This window comes from Symphalangus syndactylus, chromosome 8 (assembly GCF_028878055.3).
Source record: "Symphalangus syndactylus isolate Jambi chromosome 8, NHGRI_mSymSyn1-v2.1_pri, whole genome shotgun sequence".
NCBI lineage: Eukaryota > Metazoa > Chordata > Mammalia > Primates > Hylobatidae > Symphalangus > Symphalangus syndactylus.
The window spans coordinates 107,015,324-107,039,901 of NC_072430.2; the positions used below are offsets into that span (position 1 = coordinate 107,015,324).

A 24,578-nucleotide genomic window follows, 5' to 3' on the forward strand; every position below is an offset into this window, starting at 1 on the left:
TGCAACCTCTGCCTCCCTGGTTCAAGCAATTCTACTGCCTCAGCCTCTGGAGTAGCTGAGACTACAGGTGTGCGCCACCATGCCCAGCTAATTTTTGTATTTTTAGTAGAGACAGGGTTTCACCATGTTGGCCAGGATGGTCTCGATCTCTTGACCTTGTGATTTGCCTGCCTCGGCCTCCGAAAGTGCTGGGATTACAGGCGTGAGCCACTGTGTCTGGCTGGTATTTTCTTTATGTAGACTTCAGTGTTAAATTTTTCCTGTCATTTTAGAGCATATATTTGAATTTATTGTAAACATGTCTTTACTTAAAAAGGTTGTAGCTTTACATTGGTCTGTTTCTTTTCTTTTCTTTTTTTTTTCTTTTTGAGATGGAGTCTGGCTCTGCCCCCCAGGCTGGAGTGCAGTGGCGCAATCTCGGCTCACTGCAAGCTCTGCCCTCCGGGTTCACGCCATTCTCCTGCCTCAGTCTCCCGAGTAGCTGGGACTACAGGCGCCCACCACCATGCCTGGCTAATTTTTTGTATTTGTAGTAGAGACGGGGTTTCACCATGTTAGCCAGGATGGTCTCGATCTCCTGACCTTGTGATCCGCCCGCCTTGGCCTCCCAAAGTGCTGGGATTACAGGCGTGAGCTACCATGCCCGGCCTGGTCTATTTCATCAGCACTACACTCTAACCAACTGAACCAACCGGCCAGCTAAACTGTTCTTTTTTAAATCCAGGTCTGCATATCTCTCCTTAGAGAAAAATCTCCAGGTAACTATGCAACCACAGCTTATGTGTGCTGAGCACAATTAAACATCTAGCAAAGTTCATCTGTTTGATGTACATTCTTATGTACAATAACAAATACATGGATAACATGTCAGGTGAGGTAGATAGGGTTTTGCAGATTCTTAAATTTAGAGCTTTATACATTTTCAGTGTTTGCCTGAATTTTGTAAGAAAGCATATGAGCAGTTGTCTGTTTTTGTGAACCAATTTTTAAAACATTTATCATGGCCACTGAAATAGATACAAAGTAACAACAGAATAAGGAACCACCCTATACTTGTTACCCTGCTTCAACAATTATCCATATTCTGCCATTCTTGTAGCATCTATATCTCCATTTGATCTCCTCTTTATTATTATTTTTTCCAGTATTTTCCATTGCTCCTATTTCAAGTCTGAGTCTGCCTAGTTGCAGAGCAATTAAAAGCACACCGTTGGCCACGCTCGTGGCCCATGCCTGTATTCCCAACACTTTGGGAGGCCGAGGCAGGTGGATCACCTAAGGTTGGGAGTTTGAGACCAGCCTGATCAACATGGAGAAACCCTGTCTCCACTAAAAATTAGCCGGGCATGGTGGCACATGCCTGTAATCCCAGCTACTTGGGAGGCTGAGCAGGAGACTCGCTTGAACCCTGGAGGCAGAGGTTTTGGGGGCACCAAGATCGCGCCATTGCACTCCAGCCTGGACAACAAGAGCAAAACTCTGTCTCAAAAAACAAAAAACAAAACAAAACCAAAAAAAACACGGTTGCCATTTGCAATTACTTCTCTGTATTAATAAGGATTTTCTCAATATTGCTCAACCCAAACAAAATACAGAAATATTTTGGATACTGAAACTATCATTTATAAACCCTAATTTCAAATTGTAATGCTCACCAAAATAACCTTGTTTTCTGAGATTACTTTTTTTACATTAGATCTTTCTTCAGGGGCTAAAATGACTACATAAACATTGCTTTTAAAACTTCAAATAGTACAAAGAGGGTGTATACAAAAGGACATGTTCTTCCTTTCTCTACCCCTCTCAGTTCCCCTTTTCAGAGGCCAGTTTCTTGGGAGAACCTCCAGATATTCTATGCATGTGCATATAACTAAAGTCTTTAAAAAGCAAAGGCCGGCCGGGTGCAGTGGCTCACGCCCGTAACCCCAGCACTTTGGGAGGCCGAGGCAGGCAGATCACCTGAGGTCGGGAGTTCGAGGCCAGCCTGACCAACATGGAGAAACCCTGTCTCTACCAAAAATACAAAATTAGCCAGGCGTGGTGGTGCATGCCTATAATTCCAGCTACTCGGGAGGCTGAGGCAGGAGAATCGCTTGAACCCAGGAGGCAGAGGTTGTGGTGAGCCAAGATCGCGCCATTGCACTCCAACCTGGGCAACAAGAGCAAAACTCCGTCTCAGAAAAAAAAAAAAAAGCAAAAGCGATTGGTAGTATACACTGTTCTATATCATGTTTTTGTTTAATTAGCATACTTTTTTTTGAGACAGAATCTCGCTGTTACCAGGCTGGAGTGCAGTGGTGCGATCTTAGCTCACTGCAACCTCCCCATCCTGGGTTCAAGTGATTATTGTGCCTCAGCCTCCTGAGTAGCTAGGATTACAGGCATGTGCCACCAAGCCCAGCTAATTATTGTATTTTTAGTGGCGAGACAAGGTTTCGCCACAATGGCCAGGCTGGTCTCGAACTTCTGGCCTCAAGTGATCTGCCCACCTTAGCCTCCCAAAGTGCTGGGATTACAGCTGTGAGCCACTGTGCCCAGCCTCAATTAACATATATTTTAATACATAGATTGAAGAGTTTCTGAAAAGATACAAGGACTGCTGGTATAGTGGAAACCATATCTCTGAAAGTACAATGTCAATAAACCAAAAGAGGAAGGAGCAATACTGTCCTTTTAAGAACCAGAAAAGGCCCTATGACAGCTGATATTTGAATTGAACCTTTTTTTTTTTTCTTTTTGAGACAGGGTCTCATTATGTTGCCCAGTCTGGTCTCCAACTCCTGGGCTCAAGCCATCCTTCTACCTCAGCCTCCCAATTAGCTGGGATTATAGGCATGCACCATTGAGCCTGGTCTTAAATTGAATCTTGATGGAATATTGAAGCATGGCAGAAAAGTAGATTGTTTTAAGTGGTAATATTCACCAATTCCAAACATAATTTCTTTGGTTCTCCTTCTTCGTCCCTTTTCTCTTCTTCCCAACATGTTAGATGGTAGGTACAAAATATCTTGAGCAGCTGCTGGTCTGTTGAAAGTCATCCTGACTGGGCATGGTGGTTCATGCCTGTAATCCCAGCACTTTGGGAAGCCAAGGTGGGTGGATCGCTTGAGCCCAGGAGTTCAAGACCAGCCTTGGCAACATGGAGAAACCCTATCTCTACTAAAAATACAAAAATTAGCCAAGCGTGGTGGCATGCATCTGTAGTCCCAGCTACTTGGGAGGCTGAGGTGGGAGAATCACCTGAGCCTGGAAGTTCAAGGCTGCAGTGAGCTGCGATTACGCCCCTGTACTCCAGCCTGGGTGACAGGCAAGATCCTGTCTCAAGAGTCTCTTAGGAAAAGAAAAAAAAGAAAATCACCACCCTACTGTAGTGAAAGGATGCTGAAATAAGAGTCGAAAGACCCCAGTTCTAATTTTAGGAAGCCATTTAACCCCTTTAGTTTCCTCATTTATATCATGAAGATACCATATGCCTATCTTTTTTATTAGATTTTTGAGACAGTCTGCTGAACTAGAGTACCATCATATGGTGAAACTAAATTGGCTTTGGAGTCTAAAATCATGGGTTTGAAATCAGTAGGTTTTTGGTTTTGTTTTGTTTTGTTTGCTACTGTGAATGGTATAGTTGCTAAATCATTCATTTCTTTAGCAGGAAATTATTGCGTATCTGCCATATGCCAGCCTCTGCTAGGCATAAAGCTACAAAGGTGGACAAGACAGACAGGATCTTAAACTGTAATTTTTTTGAGCACTTAGTGTGTACCAGGCACTGTGGAAAGGCAGAGAAGTAATGGTAAATCCCTAGGTAGCCTCATGTGTCACACGGGTGCAAATAATGTCTATGTGCTGAAACCTCATGGTCTGACTTCTCTGAAACTGAGTTTTATATATCCAACATATATTTTATTTATTTATTTTTTTGTTCGGGGATGGAGTCTTGCTCTGTTGTCCAGGCTGGAGTGCAGTGGTGTGATCTCGGCTCACTGCAACCTCCACCTCCCAGGTTCAAGCGATTCTCCTGCCTCAGCCTCCAGAGTAGCTGGGACTACAGGTGCACACCACCACACCTGGCTAATTTTTGTATTTTTAGCAGAAACGGGTTTTCACCATGTTAGCCAGGCTGCTCTCGAACTCCTGAGCTCAGGCAACCTGCCTGCCTCGGCCTCCCAAACTGCTGGGATTACAGGCATGAGCCACCGTGTCCGGCCTATTTATTTATTTTTTGAGACGGAGTCTTGCTCTCTCACCCAGGCTGGAGTGCAATGGCGTGGTCTCGGCTCACTGCACCCCCTCCTGGGTTCAAGCGATTCTCCTGCCTCAGCCTCGCGAGCAGCTGGGATTACAGGCACCCGCCACGGTGCCTGGCTAATTTTTGTATTTTTAGTAGAGATGGGGGTTTTGCCATATTGGCCAGGCTGGTCTCAGACTCCTGACCTCAAGTGATCTGCCTGTCTCAGCCTCCAAAAGTGCTGGGATTACAGCACCTGGCCTCAACATTTATTTTAAATAATTCATTAGAAACTCAAACCTAGTATGTACAAACCTAAACTGATTTCAATACCATGGCTTTTCCTCCCTCCACTCTTCCCGTTCTCTATAAACACACCACCATCTACCACGATTTTCAAGCTAGAAATCTGGCGGACTTCCCCGAGAGACCTCCCATACTTCCTATTATCTGCAAGACGAATTAACTCTACCTAGAAGGTAGGTCTTAAATCCATCCCCTTTTTCTGTCTCTGAAATCCCCCTTGCTCAGACTTCTTTGCAATAGGCTTCTTATGATTTTCATTACTTCCTGATCTCCTACAAGCCATTCTCCATACAGTAGCCAGAGTGGATTCCCAGCGTGAAAACAACAGCAACAGCAGCACACTTTAATTCCCAAACCTTCCTGAGAAGATTCTTCCTCTGGGTTCTGGAGCTTCTGTTGTGCTACTCAGGATAAATTAATTAGAGATGCAGAAATAAGTCAGAAAGAACAGATTGATATACTTTAGTTTAGCAAAGGCAGGGAGCTATTCAAGAAGCAAGAATGAAGCCTAGGAGGTGAGAGAATGATGCCAAAGAAAGAAGAGCCAGGTCCAGGTCTGGCCTATTTTTAGAGAGACGAGAGACTGGAGACTGTTGCTGTGTTGTGATGAGTAGAACTTGGAGACAAAGATCAAGGTTTTTTTAATCATGTCTATTGAGACTCATGCAAATAAATTCCCCTTTCATAACCTTTTGTTATATGTCAAATATCATGCTTATTTCATAGATTTCAGTAAATATTAGCCTTTCATTTCTACTTTAACAGGTGTCTGTTGTTTCTTTTGAGTGAGACGTTGTGCTGATGGAGGCAATGAGTGAGCTCAGCTCTATTCAAAATACATTATTGTACTTAGAATAAAATCTGAATCCCTTACCAGGGTCTAAAAATCTCTGCATCATCTAGCCTCTACCTTTCCCGTCTTATCTCTGAACTACTCTCACCTTTGCTGATGCTGCCCTTCCTCTGGTTCCTTAAACAAAGAGAGCTGTTTCCTTTCTCAGGCTCTATGCAGCTATTTCCTGTTTAAAATGTTCTTTCCATGATGGCTCATTGTTTTTTTTTTGAGACGGAGTCTTGCTCTGTTGCCTAGGCTGGAGTGAGTGCAGTGGCACGATCTCGGCTCACTGCAACCTCCGCCTCCCTGGTTTAAGCAATTCTCCCATCTCAGCCTCCTGAGTAGCTGGGACTACAGGCGCATGCCACCGTGCCCCGCTAATTTTTGTATTTTTAGTAGAGACGGGGTTTCACCATGTTGGTCAGGCTGGCCTTGAATTCCTGACCTGGTGATCCGCCTGCCTCGGCCTCCCAAAGTGCTGGGATTACAGGGGTGAGCCACCACGCCCGGCTGGCTCATTCTTATCTTTTAGGTCTCATCTTAACTTCAGAAAGGACTTCTCACCTAGCTTAGCTAGATCTCTACTATTGTTCTGTTCTATGGCACTGTGTTTTTTTTACAGAATTTTGCAAGTTGTAATTTATTTACATATGTAGTTATATGTGTGTGCACCCATGCGTGTTTTACTTGTTCACTGTCTCCAGCAGATGTTAAGTCCATGAGCACAAAGAGCTTGTGGGTTTGCTCACCACTGTAAAGCCATCACAGTGCTCTGCACATAGAAGGCAGTCAATGAATATTTGTTGAGTGAACAAATAAGCTCTTATGGAGGTTAACACTGAGAAGGAGATACAGATATTGAACAAATAATCATGTTATGATGGCTATAACAGGGAAGTATGATGTTACTGTAAACCCAGGGAAACTAACTTAAGTGGGGTCGGTGGGTATGACAACCCAGGCCTCCTCCATCTAAAAACTGAGAAGTTGGCCACGTGACAAGAGTGAGACGTGTTCCAAGGAGAAGAACTAGCATGTGTGAAGGAATTAGGATGAGAGTATTGTTTTTGGGGGAAATGAAAGAACAGCAGTATAGCAGGAGCCTAGAGAGGAAGACAGGTCAGAGGTGGGCCCATGGAAGTTATGGGAAGCCTCAGGACTGGGGGATTGGTCCTAAGAAAGGATGGTAAGCTTTAGGCTGTGTAGTGAGGTGATTACGTTTGTGGTTTTAAGATACCACTATAGATGTGTGGGGAATTGGGAGCTTGGAGAAGTAGGGTGGGGCAGAGATTATCTAGGGAGACTGGCTAAGTAAGAGTAAGAGTGCAGGCCAGAGAAGATAGAGGCTTGGCTAGAAGGGATGGTATGTCTGGAGAATAGTAGTAGATTCATGAGAGATTTAGGAACAAGAGTAGTTAAAATACAGTGATTCACTAGCCTTACCCCAAGGAAGGGGGAGAGCCAAGATGACTTCTAGGGTTTTGATTTAGACTACTTAGCAGATGGTGGTACCACTGACTGAGATAGGGAAGACTGCAAGAAGAGTCACTTGGTGGTGGTGAAGAGATGATGAATTTTATTTGTGGACAAGGTTTGTGGTACCTGTGAGATATAGGACAGGAGATGCCATGCAGGCAGTTGAAGAGATGGCAGTGTGATGGTCAGTGGAATTCTGGGCACAAATGCAGCTGCCAGTCTAGGAAGTGAGAGGCTTAGATGAGGTTCTCAGGCACTCTTACTTTTCAAGGGTCAGAATGAGAAGGAGCCAGCAAAAGTGACCAAGGCACAGTCACAGAGGTAAGAAGGACAGCTGGAAATATGTAGTGCTATGGACACACATTTGGCCTAAGACAAATTTCAGTGAAGTAACAGTCAGATTTTATGTACAGAATATCACTCAGGAGTTCGAGTTCTTATAATTCTCCTTTTTATTAGGAAATCATGTATCAACATTTCTTGGGGAAAAACCTCTTTTTTTGTTTTTAGACGCAAGGTCTCACTCTGTCACCCAGGCTGGAGTGCAGTGGTGCAATCATGGCTCATTACACCCTCAAACTCCTGGGCTCAGAGGATCCTCCCACCTCAGTCTCCTAAGGAGCTAGGACTACAGGTGCGTGTCACCACACCTGGCTAAAATATACATATATATATATATATATATGTATTTTTTTTTTTTCTGGGTGACAGAGTCTCACTCTGTGAGACTCTGTCACCCAGGCTGGAGTGCCGTGGTATGATCTCAGCTCACTGCAACCTCCAACTCCTGAGTTCAAGCGATTCTCATGCCTCAGCCTTCCAAGTAGCTGGGATTACAGGTGTGCGCCACCATGCTTGGATAATTTTTGTATTTTTAGTAGAGAGGGAGTTTTGCCGTGTTGGCCAGGCTGGTCTCAAACTCCTGGCCTCAAGTGATCCATTTGCCTTGGTCTCTCAAAGTGCTGGGATTACAGGTGTGAGCCATTGTACCAGGCCCTAATTTTAAAAGTTTCTGTAGAGATGGAGTCTTGTTACGTTACTCAGGCTGGTCTCAAACTCTTGGGCTCAAGCAATCCTCCCACCTCAGCCTCCCAAAGTGTTGGGATTACAAGTGTGAACCACTGTGCCTGGCTTTATTTTCTTTCTTTTTTGAGGCAGGGTCTCACTCTGTTACCCAGGCTGGAGTGCAGTGGTGTATTCACGGCTCACTACAGCCTTGACCTCCCAGGTTCAGGTGATGCTCCCATCTCAGCCTCCCGAGGAGCTGATACTACAGGTATGCACCACCATGTACAGCTAATTTTAAAATTTTTTGTAGAGATAGGGTTTTGCCATGTTGCCCAGGCTGGTCTTGAACTGCTGGGCTCAAGCCATCTGCCCATCTAGGCCTTCCAAAGTGCTGGGACTATAGGCACTGTGCCTGGCCTCAGGCCTCTATTTTCATGTCAGTATTTTACCCTACAGTAATTTATAAAAGGCTTATGCCTTTTATACGATTAATTATTATAATTACAATGGATGCATACTTTCGATTTTTTTCATTTTAAAGTGAAAGGAATTTGTGATTTCATAATTACCATTTTGATGGCTGTATAATGTTCCATTCAATGCCATTTTAGAGGTTGTAAGTGGATACAGCTGATTCTCGAATAGCTAAAGGAAGAGAAGAAACCATTACAGGACAGTAAACTTTTTCATAAAACCCATCTTCTTTTACCACGGCAGGATCATTGTAGAGTTAAGCAAGCACAGGAGCAAATGAGCCTATCAATAGTTTTGTCTTTTGAAGTTTAGACAAACCAATTCCAATATGTTGCTTTTTGTCTACAATTTTATAGTCACGTTTCAACCTCGGAGAGAAAATGGGAAAATTTGAATTACATCCTAAGAAGAGCAGGGTTAAACTAGAGGGAGATACGTTTATTTTGTTGATCCTTGAAATACAAGGACTCTCTTTGTAGATAAACCAGCAAACTAAAAACCAATACATCACCTTCATGCACAGTTTTCTTTGAATCTTCAACAATAGATAATGAAGTCAAGGGCAAGAGTAAATGATGCTTTTATTCATTGTCATTAAATCTTAAAAACAGACTGAAGAGCTCTAAGGTATCGAAGCAAGTTTTTCTTTTCTTTTTAGCATTCTTTAATAATTTAATATTTTTTAAAAAATTATTTTTTATTTTTTTGAAACAGTGTCTCACTCTGTCTCCCAAGCTGGAGTACAGTGGCATGATCTTGGCTCACTGCAACCTCTGCCTCCCGGTGTCAAACGATCCTCCTACCTCAGCCTCCCAAATAGCTGGGACTACAGGCATGCACCAGCTAATTTTTGTAGATACAGGGTTTCACCTTGTTGGCCAGGCTGGTCTTGAACTCCTGGGCTCAATGATCCCCTGGCCTTGGCCTTCCAAGATGCTGGGATCACAGGCATGAGCCACAGTGCCCTGCCAAATTTCATGGTTTCAAAGCTTTGATTTACAAGTCATCACAAATATCCTTTAGTACAAAGGGTGCTGAAGTGGTTAATTATCTGCTTTAATTGAAGTGCTCTCATTTGTTTAAAGTTAAGCCCTACACTGATGAGTGAGGTAAGCTATCAAATAAGACGAAAACAAATTTTCTGGAACTGTAGGTTTGAGTTTCTGTAGGAAACATAACTAGAAGCAAAAGGCGAAATGGCTCCATCAGATCTCATGACTGAGCCAAGGACATTTTTTTAAGCTTTTTGATCTAGTGAAATCAGTTGATTTAATGAAATCTAATAAGATCTGCTGAAATCAGTTCTTCAGCTCAGGCAAGCTAAAAGCCTCTTGCCACCAACAAAGATGTCTCTAGTTTGGTGATATCCAAATCAATTGATCAGGAAACTAAGGACACTAGGGCTGCAGGACTTCCTTTGGATTAGTTCAGTAAATATGTATTGAGGTCCTACTTTGCACAAGACAAAATACCACATACGGCTTCCATGAGTTATTTATTTACTGAGACAGAGTCTCGCTCTGTCATCCAGGCTGCAGTGCAGTGGCGAGATCTCCGTTCACTGCAGCCTCCGACTTCCAGGTTTCAAGCTATTCTCTTGCCTCAGCCTCCTGAGTAGCTGGGATTATAGGCATGTGCCTCCATGCCTGGCTAATTTTGTATTTTTAGTAGAGACAGGGTTTCGCCATGTTGGCCAGGCTGGTCTCGAACACACCTGACCTCAAGTCATCTGCCTTGGCCTCCCAAAGTGCTGGGATTACATCCTTATTTAAAGGCATATCTTGTCTATCCATTGTTTTCAGACCAGACTTGGCTCTTTGCATGGATCCTGCTGGCAGTTTCCTGTATGTTCCTATCCAGTGAGAAGCTGTTTTTGGCCTCACACCAGGCTGTAGGGGCCAGATAGTGACGTCAGATCTATCCAGAGCACCAGCCAACTTAAGGCAGGTTCCTGGGCTAAGGGGCTGGGGCTTTCTCTGTGGAGGGGGAGAGAGGAGGAGAAAGGGGAATGGATGGTAAGGAGAGATGTGGGTCTCTGAATCACGTGGAGACTCTGAAAGTGCTGACCACCTTCTACACACCACATTCTCATATAATCCTTGGTTAATAATCATAACAACAGTATGAAGCACGTGGTACTGTTTAACTGCATTTTACAGATAAGGAGACTGGCTAGTGACCCACCCAAGGTCACAGAGTAAGTGGCGGCCATGGGATTTGAATTTCCTCTCTAGGTCTTTTTTTTTTTTTTTTAATTTATTTTTTTAAGACAGAGTTTCGCTCTTGTTGCCCAGGCTGGAGTGCAATGGCACGATCTCAGCTCCTTCCAACCTCCGCCTCCCGGGTTCAAGCGATTCTCCTGCCTCAGCCTCCCGAGTAGCCAAGATTACAGACATGCGCCACCACGCCTGGCTAATTTTGTATTTTTAGTAGAGACGGGGTTTCCTCCATGTTGGTCAAGCTGGTCTTGAACTCCCGACCTCAGGTGATCGTCCGCCTCAGCCTCTCAAAGTGCTGGGATTACAGGCATGAGCCATCGCACCCAGCCTCCTCTCTAGGTCTTTAAAAGCCTTCCACCTCACGCCTGTAATTCCAGCACTTTCAGAGGCCGAGGTGCGCGGATCATGAGGTCAAGAGATCAAGACCACCCTGGCCAACATGGTGAAACCGCGTCTCTACTAAAAATAGAAAAATTACGGGGCGTGGCGGCATGCACCTGTAATCCCAGCTACTTGGGAGGCTGAGGCAGGAGAATTGCTTGAACGCGGGAGGCGGAGGTTGCAGTGAGCCGAGATCGAGCCAGTGCACTCCGCCACTGCACTCCAGCCTAGGTGACACAGCGAGACTTCTTCTCAAAAAAAAAAAAAAAAAAAAAAGCCTCCACCACCGCGCACAGGGACCCAGCAGGATTTCAGGTCCAGAGTGAATCATACTATGCCCTCCACTCCCACATTTTTACACGACGAAATCTGTCTAGCACGTACAACTAATAAAAATAGTAAAGGGAAAAGAGGTCATGGATAGGCAATTTATAGCCAGAGAGGTGGGAGTGTAGGTTTTGTGTCCACCATTTTTTATTTTCTTGATGAGAAGCCCTTTAGGTCATTTTAGAAATAGTGTCACTGCCTGCCTTCCCGAGTCTTTGCCACACCAAAGACTTGTTTCCTCCTCCGCTAGACAAAAATATGGATGGCTGTCCCAGTTCTATCTCAAACAATGGTCGTGTAGAATCAAATAAGGCCCTCCGTAAATTATAGCACTTTACAAACTGGTAAGGTAGCAGCCATCCTTCCAAGGTATCAGAGAACAGCGAAGCAGCTGACTAAAATAGTCTTGATTACTTGAGATACAGGAGAGTAGGAATAACATGTGGTAACTGAACTCTACAGATACTATCTAAAATCGCATTCTAACAGGCAAGTTTAATCTTCCTGAGATTTGCCTCTTTGTAGAGCTCTAAAAAATAAAAGGAGAGGGGTGTAAAATGCCAGTAAGATTAGTTAAATTTCTTCTCCTTTTGAGCCCTGCCCACAGGTAGATGGAATTAGGGCAGAACAAAAACCTTAAGAATAAAAGTCCGAAAGAGATGCGCGTACCGGTGAATACAAGTGAATACTGGGATAAGGAAATGAGTTATGCGCAAAAGGCTTCAGACCATCCCTGGGAACTGCTCCGGGTCCGGACATTTCCTTTGGCAATCTTCCAGAGTCTGAGTCCCCAGGTCTCCCCCCGGCCGGAAGGGAAAGGCGCGCGTGGCTAGGCGCGCGCGTACACGGGCACTCACGTGTACACACACACGCGCACACACTACACATACACACAGGGCCCATTTCCTCCGCTCCCGCCCCGCGGGGGCGGGTCTCTTTCTCTTTAAAGAGCAGACGGTCTCCGCGCACACCCAGGCTCTCAAGGCCTCGGGGGCCCGGGACCCGAGCTGCTCGTAGCCAATGGGAGCGGTGGAGCGGCTCGAGCGCGGCTGACGCTGCACCAATGGGCGATCGTGGGGGGCGGGGGCAGCGGAGGAGACACTATTGTTGATGAGGAGCGGCGGCGGCGGCGGCGGCGGCGGCTGCTGCACCACCTCGTTGCTGCCTGCCCCGGCCCGGTCGCCCCCTGCACCCCGGAGTCCGGCTTCGTCACCCCGTCTCGGAGGGCCTGCCCTCCGGCCTCGAGAATCCTCCCCCTGCAGCCCAACAACAAAACCCCCCGTCTCGCCCAGTCACCGGGGAGGGGGGGACCATGTCCCAGCGGGTGAGGCGCAATGGGTCCCCCACGCCGGCCGGCTCCCTTGGGGGTGGTGCGGTCGCCACGGCCGGGGGACCCGGGAGCCGCTTGCAGCCCATGAGGGCGACGGTTCCGTTCCAGCTGAAGCAGCAGCAGCAGCAACATGGCAGCCCCACGCGGAGCGGCGGCGGCGGCAACAACAACGGTGGCTGCTGTGGTGGCGCCTCAGGCCCCGCAGGCGGCGGCGGCGGCCCGCGCACCGCCTCGCGCAGCACCAGCCCCACGCGCGGCGGGGGGAACGCGGCCGCGCGCACCAGCCCCACGGTGGCCACGCAGACGGGCGCGTCCGCGACGTCCACGCGAGGCACCAGCCCCACGCGCGGCGCCGCGCCTGGAGCTCGCGGGAGCCCCCCACGGCCGCCGCCGCCGCCGCCGTTGCTGGGCACCGTGTCGTCGCCCAGCTCGTCGCCCACCCACCTGTGGACCGGCGAGGTGAGCGCGGCCCCACCCCCAGCCCGCGTCCGGCATCGGAGGAGGTCTCCTGAGCAGAGCCGAAGCTCGCCGGAGAAGAGGAGCCCCAGCGCCCCGGTTTGCAAAGCAGGTAAGTGCTAGGGGTCGCGCAGCGAGGGGGAGGCGGCTGCGGGAAGGGGTCCCGGGCGCGCGGGTATTGCAGTCTCAGGCTGCAATCGCGCGGGGACTGCAGAGCTGCCGCGGAGCCCGGGTGGCTGGGGGCGGGGCTGGGGGCGGTGCCGGGCGGTGGGGACCCGGCAGTGCGGCCCCGCCTTTCCCGGGCCTACCCTGCGCCCCGCCCGGCCGCCCGCCTCATTCACCACTCTGCCCGCCCCGCGCGGCTCTCTGGCGGTGGAGGTGCAGCGGCTAAACCTTGGGCTTGAGCAGGTTTAATGATAAACCTGGCGTCCTGGCCTTACTCCTGGAGGAGTCGTTACTGCTTACCCTCCCTCGAGGATGAGGCTAGGAGTGGTTTGTCACTTTGTTTTAGGGACAAGGTTAATGTTGGCATAGCCCATATCTGCTGCTGCTGAGTATTTCTGTTCACAAAACGGTTTCAGATCTGGGGTACTGAATGCATTAGCAGTGGCAGATTTGGATCACTGAACAGACGAGGCTGAGAACCGTGTTTTAGCATTTCCCAAGACTTGGTAAATGGGTAGCAAGAAGTGAGAATTAAACAAGATTCCTTAGGAAGGTTTATGGGTTTTGTCTGAGGCTCTGGGTGTATTTCTGATTTTGTGTACTGATTCTGTGTTTTGAATGTAGAAAAACAGAATCCAGTGTTTGTCTCCATCTTGTTATTGTTTTAGGGAGCTAACATTCGTTGTTTTTCTGTTTACCTGGAAGCTTTCTTGGGGGAAGTCCTGAATGGAGCTGTTGGGTGCTAATGGAGTCATTCATAAAGAGTAATTCAAAAGAGAAATTCAAATTGTGGGAAGTGGAAAGGAATAAAATTTATAATCTTGTTGCCTTGAGGAAGGAAATGGGTGGTTTTTAGTTATGTATTCATTTTTGTCAACATACATCTTTGTCTTTCCCTGTCTGGGGAACTTCTGTTAGAATCTTCCAGGCAGAGTGGTTGGGAATTTCAGGAAACAAATTCAGATGAAATAGTTTCCGAAATGGAAGGAATAGGATGACTCTTTCTATTTATTTTATGAAAGTTTTAGATAATACTTACTTAGAGAAAATTGCCCTGGAAAATGATGAATAGTGTTTTCTTTTTTTGAGACAGAGTCTCTATTGCCCAGGCTGGAGTGCAGTTACAGGATCTCGGCTTACTGCAGCCTCCAACTCCCAGGTTCAAACGATTCTGCCTCAGTCTCCTGAGTAGCTGGGATTACAGGCGACCGCCACCATGCCCGGCTAATTTTTGCATTTTTAGTAGAGACAGGGTTTCACCATGTTGGCCAGGCTGGTCTCGAACTCCTGACCTCAGGTGAAACGCCCGCCTCGGCTTCCCAGAATGCTGGGATTACAGGTGTGCGCCACTGCGCCCGGCCCGAATAGTGTTTTCTAATTAGAACCAGAGCACTATTTTATTTATGTATTTATTTTTATTTATATTTTTATTTATTTTTTACACTTGATCTTAGCCAAAAGGCCGAGAAGCGATATATTTTTATTTATTTTTTGAGATGGAGTCTTGCTCAGCTGCCCAGGCTGGAGTGCAGTTATGTGATCTCGGCTCACTGCAACCACGGTCTCCCGGGTTCAAGCGATTCTCCCATCTCAGCCTTCCGAGTAGCTGGGATTACAGGCACCCGCCATCATGCCCGGCTAATTTTTGTTATTTTGGTAGAGACTGGGTTTCACCATGTTTGCCAGGCTGGTTTGGAACTCCTGACCTTATGTGATCTGCCCGCCTTGGCCTCCCAAAGTGCTAGGATTGCCCGGCCCAGAGCACTATTTTAAACCTTTTGAGAATGCAGAATGCTTTTCTAAAACCGTGATTAAAGTACTAGACTTCCCCTCCCTGCTTCATAACCTCTGTCACCTACTGAACTCTTACTATTTGGCAGGTGGTTTTTATGCAAAATCTCATTTAATCCTCACTATAGCTTTTTTTAAATTTATTTTTTATTTTTGAGACGGAGTCTCGCTCTGTCACCCAGGCTGGAGTGCAGTGGCGCGATCTCGGCTCACTGCAAGCTCCGCCTCCCGGGTTCACGCCATTCTCCTGCCTCAGCCTCTCCGAGTAGCTGGGACTACAGGCGCCCGCCACCACGCCCGGCTAATTTTTTTGTATTTTTAGTAGAGACGGGGTTTCACCACGTTGGCCAGGCTGGTCTCGAACTCCTGACCTTGTGATCCGCCCGCCTTGGCCTCCCAAAGTGCTGGGATTACAAGCGTGAGCCACCGCGCCCGGCCCACTATAGCTTTTAGAGAGATTAAGTAACAAGTGGCAGAGTTGGTATTTATTTGAACTTTGGTCAGTTGTACTCCAAAGACCATGTCTTTATATTATATCGAGGAAGTGACATCATGATGTGTAAGATAGAACGTGGGAAATATATAGCATACCAAAATTACATGTACTTAGTTAAGTAACTTTTTTTTTTTTTTTTTTTTTGAGACTGAGTCTCATTCTGTCACCCAGGCTGGAGTGCAGTGGCGCAATCTTGGCTCACCGAAACCTCTGCCTCCCAGGTTCAAGCCATGCTCCTGCCTCAGCCTCCCGAGTAGCTGGGATTACAGGCATACGCTACCTCGCCCGGCTAATTTTATGTTTTTAGTAGATACAGGGTTTCTCCACATTGGTCAGGCTGGTCTCAAGCTCCCGACCTCAGGTGACCTGCAGACCTCGGCCTCCCCAAAGTGCTGGGATTACAGGTGTGAGCCACCACGCCCAGCCACTAGTTAAGTAACTCTTACAGATATGAACAAAACTGCTTCAGTCCTTCAGCCTTCTGGAGTCAGCATAGTGCATCAGGTGGAGGGGAAGGAGCTGGCTTCAGTGGGCAGTAGAGGTGGCAGAAGGAGGCACAGCCTGTAGTCTGATAACAGAATATGGCTCTGTTAACAACTGTTTGACACTCAGAGAAACACCCTGAGGAGAGCTGGATTGAATTAAGTATTGGCAAGGTGTGGAGGAAGGTGCTCATTTCCTCTGATCTCTAGGAGGGCTCTATTTGCTGGGATGTCAGGCTACTCCCGTGTCCTCTCTTCATGTTTTTGAACGCTCCCCTTCCCTAGATCATCCCATAGAGTATTTGCTGTAAAATTATCCCCATTTGCTCCCCCACCAAAATAAATAAATAAATCCAGAAAAATAAAAACTCTTATTTCTCAAAGTGTAGTCTGTGGTTCATCCTTATCAGAATTAAGGTGTGTGGTATAATAAAAAATAACTTGGCCAGGCACGGTGGCTCACACCTGTAATCCCAGCACTTTGGGAGGCTGAGGCGGTGGATCACCGGAGGTCAGGTTTAATACCTGCGTTCCGCCAACTAGAAAAATAAAAACTCTTATTTTTCTAGTGCAGCACTTTCACCTAGGTGTGAGAAATATTGTCTGTTATTAAGTCATACTCTAGTGTGAATGTCTCATAGTTTCCTTCCCAGGAATTGTTGTTTCACTCTAGTAAATATCCATGCAGAGTAGAACAAAGTGTTTTCAGATTTCAGGTGTTCATAACACACACAAAACTATGATGAAATCATTTGCTGTTTTTATATGACTAAATCTGGAAGGAAAGTCTTTGTAAACTTCAGAGTCCCTTTTTCCCTAAGTTGAAGGTATCAAGATCCCTATCCAGTTGCTTTATTCTTCTGGGGTTAGAGCTAATTGGCTGATGTAGAACTTCCTACTCTTGACTACTATAAAGTAATCCAAGCACCCATCCCTGACAGATATTTTAAACTTACCCCCTTCAGTGACTGTCATCTCCATAGCAAAGCCGTTTGTCATTAGGAACTGAGGTATGTTTAGAAAAGGTACCTAGGCAACAGTGTTAACCAGAAAGTTTATTTTTGTGCCTTCTCTCCTTTTACCCAACTTCATTTTATTTATTAAAATGTCAAATAGATTACAGATGGAGAGATGGTATAACATAGAGGTGAGGAGGATATACTTTGGGTAGACAGTTTGAGTTTAATACCTGTGTTCTGCCAACTAGAAGCCATGTGACATGGAAAGTTATCTTTCTCATCTGTGAAATGGGTGGTGAAATCTACCTCATATGATAGTAGGGATTAAATATGGAAAAACTGAAAAACAGCACAGTACCTCAGTATAAAAGTTAGCTGTTGTGTATCATATTAGTTTTGCTTCTAGTTTTAGTGTATTTAACATAAATTACCAGTGTAGGTTCAGTTTTCATGGTTGTATGAAGTTTCAAATTGGTGATAACATTGCCTGTGAACATCCAGAATGGTGTTTCTCAAAGTGTAGTCTGTGGTTCAGAATTACTTAGGGTGTGTGGTATAATAAAAAAAATTTGGCCAGGCTCGGTGGCTTATACCTGTAATCCCAGCATTTTGGGAGGCCAAGGTGGGTGGATGACCTGAGGTCAGGAGTTCGAGACTAGCCTGCTCAACGTGGCAAAACCCCGTCTCTACTAAAAATACAAAAAATTAGACAGGCGTCGTGGCAGGCGCTTATAATCCCAGCTACTGGGGAGGCAGAGGCAGGAGAATCACTTGAACCTAGGAGGCGGAGGTTGCAGTGAGCCGAGATCGTGCCACTGCACTCCAGTCTGGGCAACAAGAGCAAAACTCCGTCACAACAACCACCACCACCACCACAAAATATATATATAGCAAGTCGTGTTCTTGCTAGTTTTCCCCTTCCTTTGGATGTATTAAGTTGTGTATAAATTTGGTTGTTTATTGGAGTTGGGGAGTGCCAAGGGCAGCAAAAAGTGATAACTTCTTTGGACTAATAGTCAGAATCAAGAAGCAAGATACCAGAACTTCATATTTGTGTCATCTTTGATGTCTACTTTCTAGTACCTTATGAAATACATCTCTAAGAATTTAGTGTTTCTCTAACATTTGGAGGATTGCTGCTAACATTACACATTCAAGGGAATTCTTTTTTTTTTTTTTTTTGGAGACCGGGTCTCTGTCACCCAGGCTGTAGTGCGGTGGCACGATCTCGGCTCACTGCAACCTCTGCCTGCCGGGTTCAGGTGATTCTCCCACCTTAGCTTCCCGAGTAGCTGGGACTACGGGTACATGCCACCATGCCCGGCTAATTTTCTGTATTTTGGGTAGAGACTGGGTTTCACCATGTTGCCCAGGGTGCTCTCCAACTCCTGAGCTCAAGCTATCTGCCTGCCTCAGCCCCCCAAAGTAATGGGATTAGAGGCATGAGTCACCCACACCCGGCTAAAAATTCTTTTGGTTTGTGATGTATATATTTTGCAATGAAGATGAGGCAAAGTAGAAACTATTAGTTTTATGTCTTGGCTAGTAGAATTTACATTTAATTAAATTCTGTAGGCTTTGATTGAACTACTCTGTGTTATTAACAGTGTAATACAAAGATATAAAAGACACAAGGAATTCCAGAGACTCACAAACTAGCCATGTAAGACAGATACATAAGCATATAATCTGATGAGTTCTCTGGCTTAGAGAGTGGATAATTCCACAGGGGATGGGTATAGAAGTTCCCTCAGAGGAGATGAATTTTGAATTGGATTAGAAAGGGAAGAACAGAACTTTGCAGTTGGATCTTAGAGGTGTGAAAATAAGCCTATCATATTCAGTTATTTGTGGCTTGAAATGTAGGGTAATAGGGTGTTGGGATGGGGAGAGCAGAAATAGTAGAAAAAGAAAGGAGAGACGTAAGTTTTCAGAATGGCTTTGAATAGAATTATACATTAGAAAGTATTCCATGGTTAATAGTATGTACTCTGGAGCCAGACTGTCAGGGTTCAGATCCTGGAGTTGCCATTTGCTTGCTAGCAGTTTAACTTTAGGCAAGTTCACTTACTTGTAAAAAGGGGATGCTAATGGTACTTGTTGTAGATAATTGTTTCAAGGAATAAAATCCTCATAATCTGTGTGTGGGGTATAGAAATCTCAATATTAGATATTTTCTTTTTTTTTTTTTTTTTTTTTTTTGAGATGGAGTTTCACTCTTGTTGCCCAGACTGGAGTGCAATGGCAGATCTTGGCTCATTGTAACCTCTGCCTCCTGGGTTCTAGCGATTCTCCTGCCTTAGCCTCCCGAGTAGCTGGGGTTACAGGCGCCTGCCACCACGCCCAGCTAACTTTTGTATTTTTAGTAGAGACGGGGTTTCACTATGTTGGCCAGGCTGGTCTCGAACTCCTGACCTCAGGCGATCCATCCGCCTCAGCCTCCCAAAGTGCTGGGATTACAGGCGTGAGCCACCGCGCCTGGCAGATATTTTCTTTTTTTTCTTTTTTTGTTGGAGTCTCACTCTGTCGCCCAGGCTGGAGTGCAGTGGTGTGATCTTGGCTTACTGCAACCTCCGCCTCCCAGGTTCAAGCCATTCTCCTGCCTCAGCCTCCTGAGTAGCTGGACTACAGCCGTGTGCCACCACGCCTGGCTAATTTTTGTATTTTTTTTTTTTTTTTTTTTTTTAGTAGAGACGGGGTTTCACCATATTGGACAGGCTGTTCCTGAACTCCTGACCTTATGATCTATCCACCTCGGCCTCCCAAAGTGCTGGGATTACAAGCGTGAGCCACCACGCCCGGCCAGATATTTTCACATCATTGTCTTCCTTCTCATCCAAGGCTTTAGGCATTCACAGTTATTATTACTAGTAATTATATTCTTAGAATAAATAGAATATATATATATATATATATATATATAATAAGATGAGTAGAGTGTGACTTGAGATAGGAGAAACTCACAAAGGCATTGATCACCTGAATTTCGGTGGAATGGCAATGGGAATGGCAAGAGTAAAAAAAGATTGAAAAGACTGATTTGGCAAACTGTTGGATGTAGGGATTGAGAAAGGGGGAGTTGAGGGGTGATAGTTTGGATGGTGGTTCTAATTGTTAACAGTGAGGAGAACAGATTTGGGAAAAGAAAATGAACTCAGTTGTGGATGTATTTGGTTTGTGCTCTCAGGAACTTCAGATAATTTTCTAGATTGTGGCAAATAACATTTTAAAACTCAGGGATACACTTTGAACTTGGGGGTAAAAATTAGGACTCGGGCCGGGCGCGGTGGCTCACGCTTGTAATCCCAGCACTTTGGGAGGCCGAGGCGGGCAGATCATGAGGTCAGGAGATCGAGACCACGGTGAAACCCCGTCTCTACTAAATTTACAAAAAAATTAGCCGGGCGTGGTGGTGGGCACCTGTAGTCCCAGCTACTCGGAGAGGCTGAGGCAGGAGAATGGCGTGAACCCGGGAGGCGGAGCTTGCAGTGAGCCGAGATTGCGCCCCTGCACTCCAGCCTGGGCGACAGAGCGAGACTCGTCTCAAAAAAAAAAAAAAAAAAAGAAAAACAGGCGATGACCGGATTTGGTATGTGGGAAGTAGTTTGCTGACGTTTGACTTAGAATCACACTAACCTATACTTCACCATGTTGGCCAGGCTGGCCTCGAACTCCTGGCCTCAAGTGATCCACACGCCTTGGCCTCCCAAAGTGCTGGAATTACAGGCATGAGCCACCGTGCCTGGCCTACACATTTCTAAATAATATGCTATACTACTGCTTCAGGAGTTTTTTTTTTTTTTTCAGTTTTATGTATTACGTAGTGACTTGCTACTACGGAAAATGTACACTTAATTCTCTAATCACCATGCTACCGAATCCTTCCGTTGTAGGTGTAGCATCTTTTGGTTAAATCAGTATTAATGTTATTATGACCATGTAAATATTGATTACAGTAGAGCCTTGTGGTATACTACAGTTATATTTTTTTTTAAATAACTTTTTATGGTCCTTGAGGTTAAAATTGTTTTTTATATTGATTGCTTCGTTTTCTATGTACCTATCACAAATTTATCCCTAAGAAAGTTTTGATAATGGAAACTTTCCTGTAAATAATTAAAAACATAGCAGACAGTTACTTTTGTTTATTTTCCTTGGAGATGTGTCTTTTGGAGTCCCTCATCCTCCTATTCCAAATTAGCTCATTGATCTCTACATCTGTGGCACAGCTATTAGAACTGGGAACTTCCCTGGGAATTCTCTTCACTTCTCTCCTGTTTTGGATACTCTAATTTCTGGGTGTTGTTTTGCTGGAGTGCGTTTTCCAATAGTTTTTTGAGAGGGGATACATGGGAGGTATATGTTATACCCAGACCTTGAATATCTTCAGTGATGTCTTTATACTTGCCGGTTTGCCTGGGTATAGAATTAGAATTGTAGGTTGGAAATAATTTTTCCACTGAATATTGAAAGCACTTCATCTTCTGGCTTTTGGAATTGCTGTTGAGAATTTGGATGCCATTCTGATTCTTAATCCTTTGTTGGTGATGGTGTGTGTCCTCTATGGAAGGGTTACCACCATTCTGAAATGAGGATCGCCTTGTTGTGAGGTGTTTCATTGTTTGTTTTCTGTTCACTGTGCTGGTTACTCTGTGGGCTTTTTCAATCTAGAGACTATTTCTGGGAATTTTTTTTTTATTATTTCTCCTTTCAGTTATCTTTGTTTTCTGTTTTTGGAACCTGTGTTATCTAGTTGTGGTATATCTTGGAGCACATCTGTAATTTAACAGTTTCTGTCCTAGTTTCCATATCTTTATCCGTTTGCTTTTCTTCTTTATTATTTTTTAAAATTTCAAAATATATTTTCTTTTAAAAAATAGAGACTGAGTCTCGCTATATTGCCCAGGCTGGTCTCGAACTCCTGGCCTTAAGTGATGCTTTTGCCTTGGCCTCCCAAAGTGCTGGGATTACTCACGCCTGGCCTGTTTTTATTTCTATTAGATTTATTTATTTGAGACGGAGTCTCGCTGTGTCGCCCAGGCTAGAGTGCAGTGGAGAGATCTCGGCTCACTGCAGCCTCCGCCTCCCGGGTTCAAGCAGTTCTCCTGCCTCAGCCTCCCGAGTAGCTGGGACTATAGGCACGCGCCACCACGCCCAGCTAAATTTTTTGTATTTTTAGTAGAGACGGGGTTTTACCAAATTGGCCAGGCTGGTCTCGAACTCCTGACCTCAGCTGATCCACCTGCCTTGGCCTCCCAAAATGCTGGGATTACAGGAGTGAGCCACTGCGCCCGGCTTATCAGATTTATTTTTATCTTGTGTTCCTTTTATTGATTTTTACATTTTGGCCATTATATTTCAATTTTTCAAGAGCACTTGCCTTGCTGTTTGTTCTTTGTCCTGTTAATGCCTTTCTAAAAGTTTTTTTTTTTTTTTTTGAGGTGGAGTCTTGCTCTGTTGCCCAGGCTGGAGTGCAGTGGTACTATCTTGGCTCACTTCAACCTTGGCCTCCCGGGTTCAAGCAATTCTCCCACCTCAGTCTCCTGAGTAGCTGGGACTACAGGGGCACACCACTACACCTGGCTAATTTTGGGGGGGTTTCACCATGTTGGCCAGGCTGGTCTTGAACTCCTGACCTCAAGTGATCCGCCTGTCTCCACCAACCAGAGTGCCGCTCGGCCTGGCTGGTTTCTATTAATATTTAAGTGAGACACTAAATGCTGATGAAATGTTTTCTGTGTTTAGAAGAGGCTGCTAGTCTGGAGCATGTTACTCTAGAAAGAAGATGCAGGGAATCCCAAAAGTAGGTTTTTTTTCTTCTCTTGGGCCAGTTTCCCCAGGGAAGAGACCTCAGTATCATGCCTAAGGATATGTGTGGTGTCCTTAAGTCCAGAGCCTGTCTCGTTAATTTCTATAGTGCAGATTTTCCCAATCTTTTTGTTCTGGAGACCCCTTGGCATAATTTCCGTTTCTCAGGGAACCCAGGCATTTGTGACCAGGAAGTTGAGATATATTGCTCTAGTAATAATTTATGCTCTTTTGAGTACGACTGATTTCTCTAGGAATCTGTTTATTTGACCATCTTATTAGCCTGTTTATTTTGTATGGTTTTCTTCTCTCCTCTAAGGATATCATCATTATTGCAAGTGAGTAGTGAAGTAAAGGAAACTTCAGTTTTTCCTTCTAAAGAAATTCCTATATATTTTTTTACCTTAAGTGATAACAATAGTTTTATCCCCAGTTTTTAGTATACAAGATGCTAATGAGATATTATGTGATCTAGGGTATGTATAAGACACACCCCCAGCCACCTTTTAAGACTAAACATGACGTTTTAACTAACTTTTTTTGGGGGAAAATGTGCAGTTAAGCTTAGCTTACCTTTCTTGAAATTAATCTCTTCCCTTTTCTTAGATTTTTAAAAACTTATAAGGCAACCACAATGTTCTGATTAAATAATTTGTATAAGACAAAATGGGATTTTTCTAAAGGTGTATTTAATTTAAATGAACTTAGGAAAGTTATTTTTTACAATAGGAAAATTTATAATGTTTATAGTAAAGCTACTAAAACCATAAAGCAAGGCAATATGAAAAAAATATAGCTTAACACAATTTTATATGAGAGCTTCAAAAATTTCTTTTTCTGTAACATGATCTGTGTCAAATATAGGTCTAGCAGAATTATTAATGTGTGGTGATTTCTTGGTCTCTATTCTAGACCTGTGCATAAAAAGTGATATTTTCAAAATTGAAAAAAGAATTTATTTATTTCAACAAAACATGTATATATATATATATATTTTTTTTTTCTGCACAAATACTCAGTTCTGGGTTGAGCTTGAAATGAGCACACCCAGATTTCATATTCAACTGAAATGAAACTTTTTTCCTTGATCTTGATGCTTGTTAAACAAGAAAAAGCTTGTTGATGCATATGAGAATTTGAAAACTACAGCAAAATATTCATCACTTACATGTGAATGACAAGACTTTATTCTTTCCATAGAAATCTAGAACTTACTTTGGGGCAGATGAGGAAATCTTAGGTGGAGCATAGGATCAGGCTGCAGCTAAGTTACCACCTAACATCTGCTTCCAAAACAACTTGGTTGAAAACTTCTTTTTGCTCTTGCCTCTTTTCCTGTGTATTGTTCTAGTGAGTTTATGTATTTGTATTCTCTTAATATTATTTAATAGGAAGTATCTGACATTTTTTTGATTGAGGCTGGCATGTAGCAGTTGAGATGAAATTAGTGCTAGTTTAACCCAAAAGAAATTTACTGACGTTTTTCTTCTTCTTCATGAGCTAGTATAGGCTGCTGTTTGAAGTCTTTGCCCTCAAGGAACTAACTCTGTAATTGTATGGTTTAATTTACCTACCAGAATGTCTCTCTCTTTCCTCTCCTCTCTCCCCTACCCCATTCTTTCTTTGCAGGCAATAATGTGCACATGATAAAAATTATAAATGGTAAGGAGAATACAGTCAGCAGTTTTCTTGCTGTTTGTCTCGGTTCATTCTTCTCAAGAGAAATCCAGTTGTTTCTTTGTATAATTCCAGAGCTATTCTATGTATATTCAAACATATGTATATGTCAGCCGGGCTCAGTGGCTCATGCCTGTAATCCTAGCACTTTGGGAGGCCG

General features: G+C 44.6%; 1 protein-coding gene and 1 pseudogene across 1 annotated transcript in view; one reads left to right on the plus strand and one right to left on the minus strand.

Annotated features, from left to right (window-relative positions):
• Window positions 1-12,251: 12,251 nt before the first annotated feature.
• FAM117B (family with sequence similarity 117 member B) overlaps window positions 12,252-24,578 on the plus strand; it is a 156,299-nt gene continuing 143,972 nt past the window's right edge. Inside the window, exon 1 of the mRNA XM_055290236.2 lies at window positions 12,252-13,152. Coding sequence (XP_055146211.1) covers window positions 12,567-13,152 — 586 coding nt within the window. The 5' untranslated portion in view covers window positions 12,252-12,566. The remainder of the gene's footprint in view (window positions 13,153-24,578) is intronic.
• On the minus strand, window positions 14,542-14,679 carry LOC129489092 (uncharacterized; annotated as a pseudogene).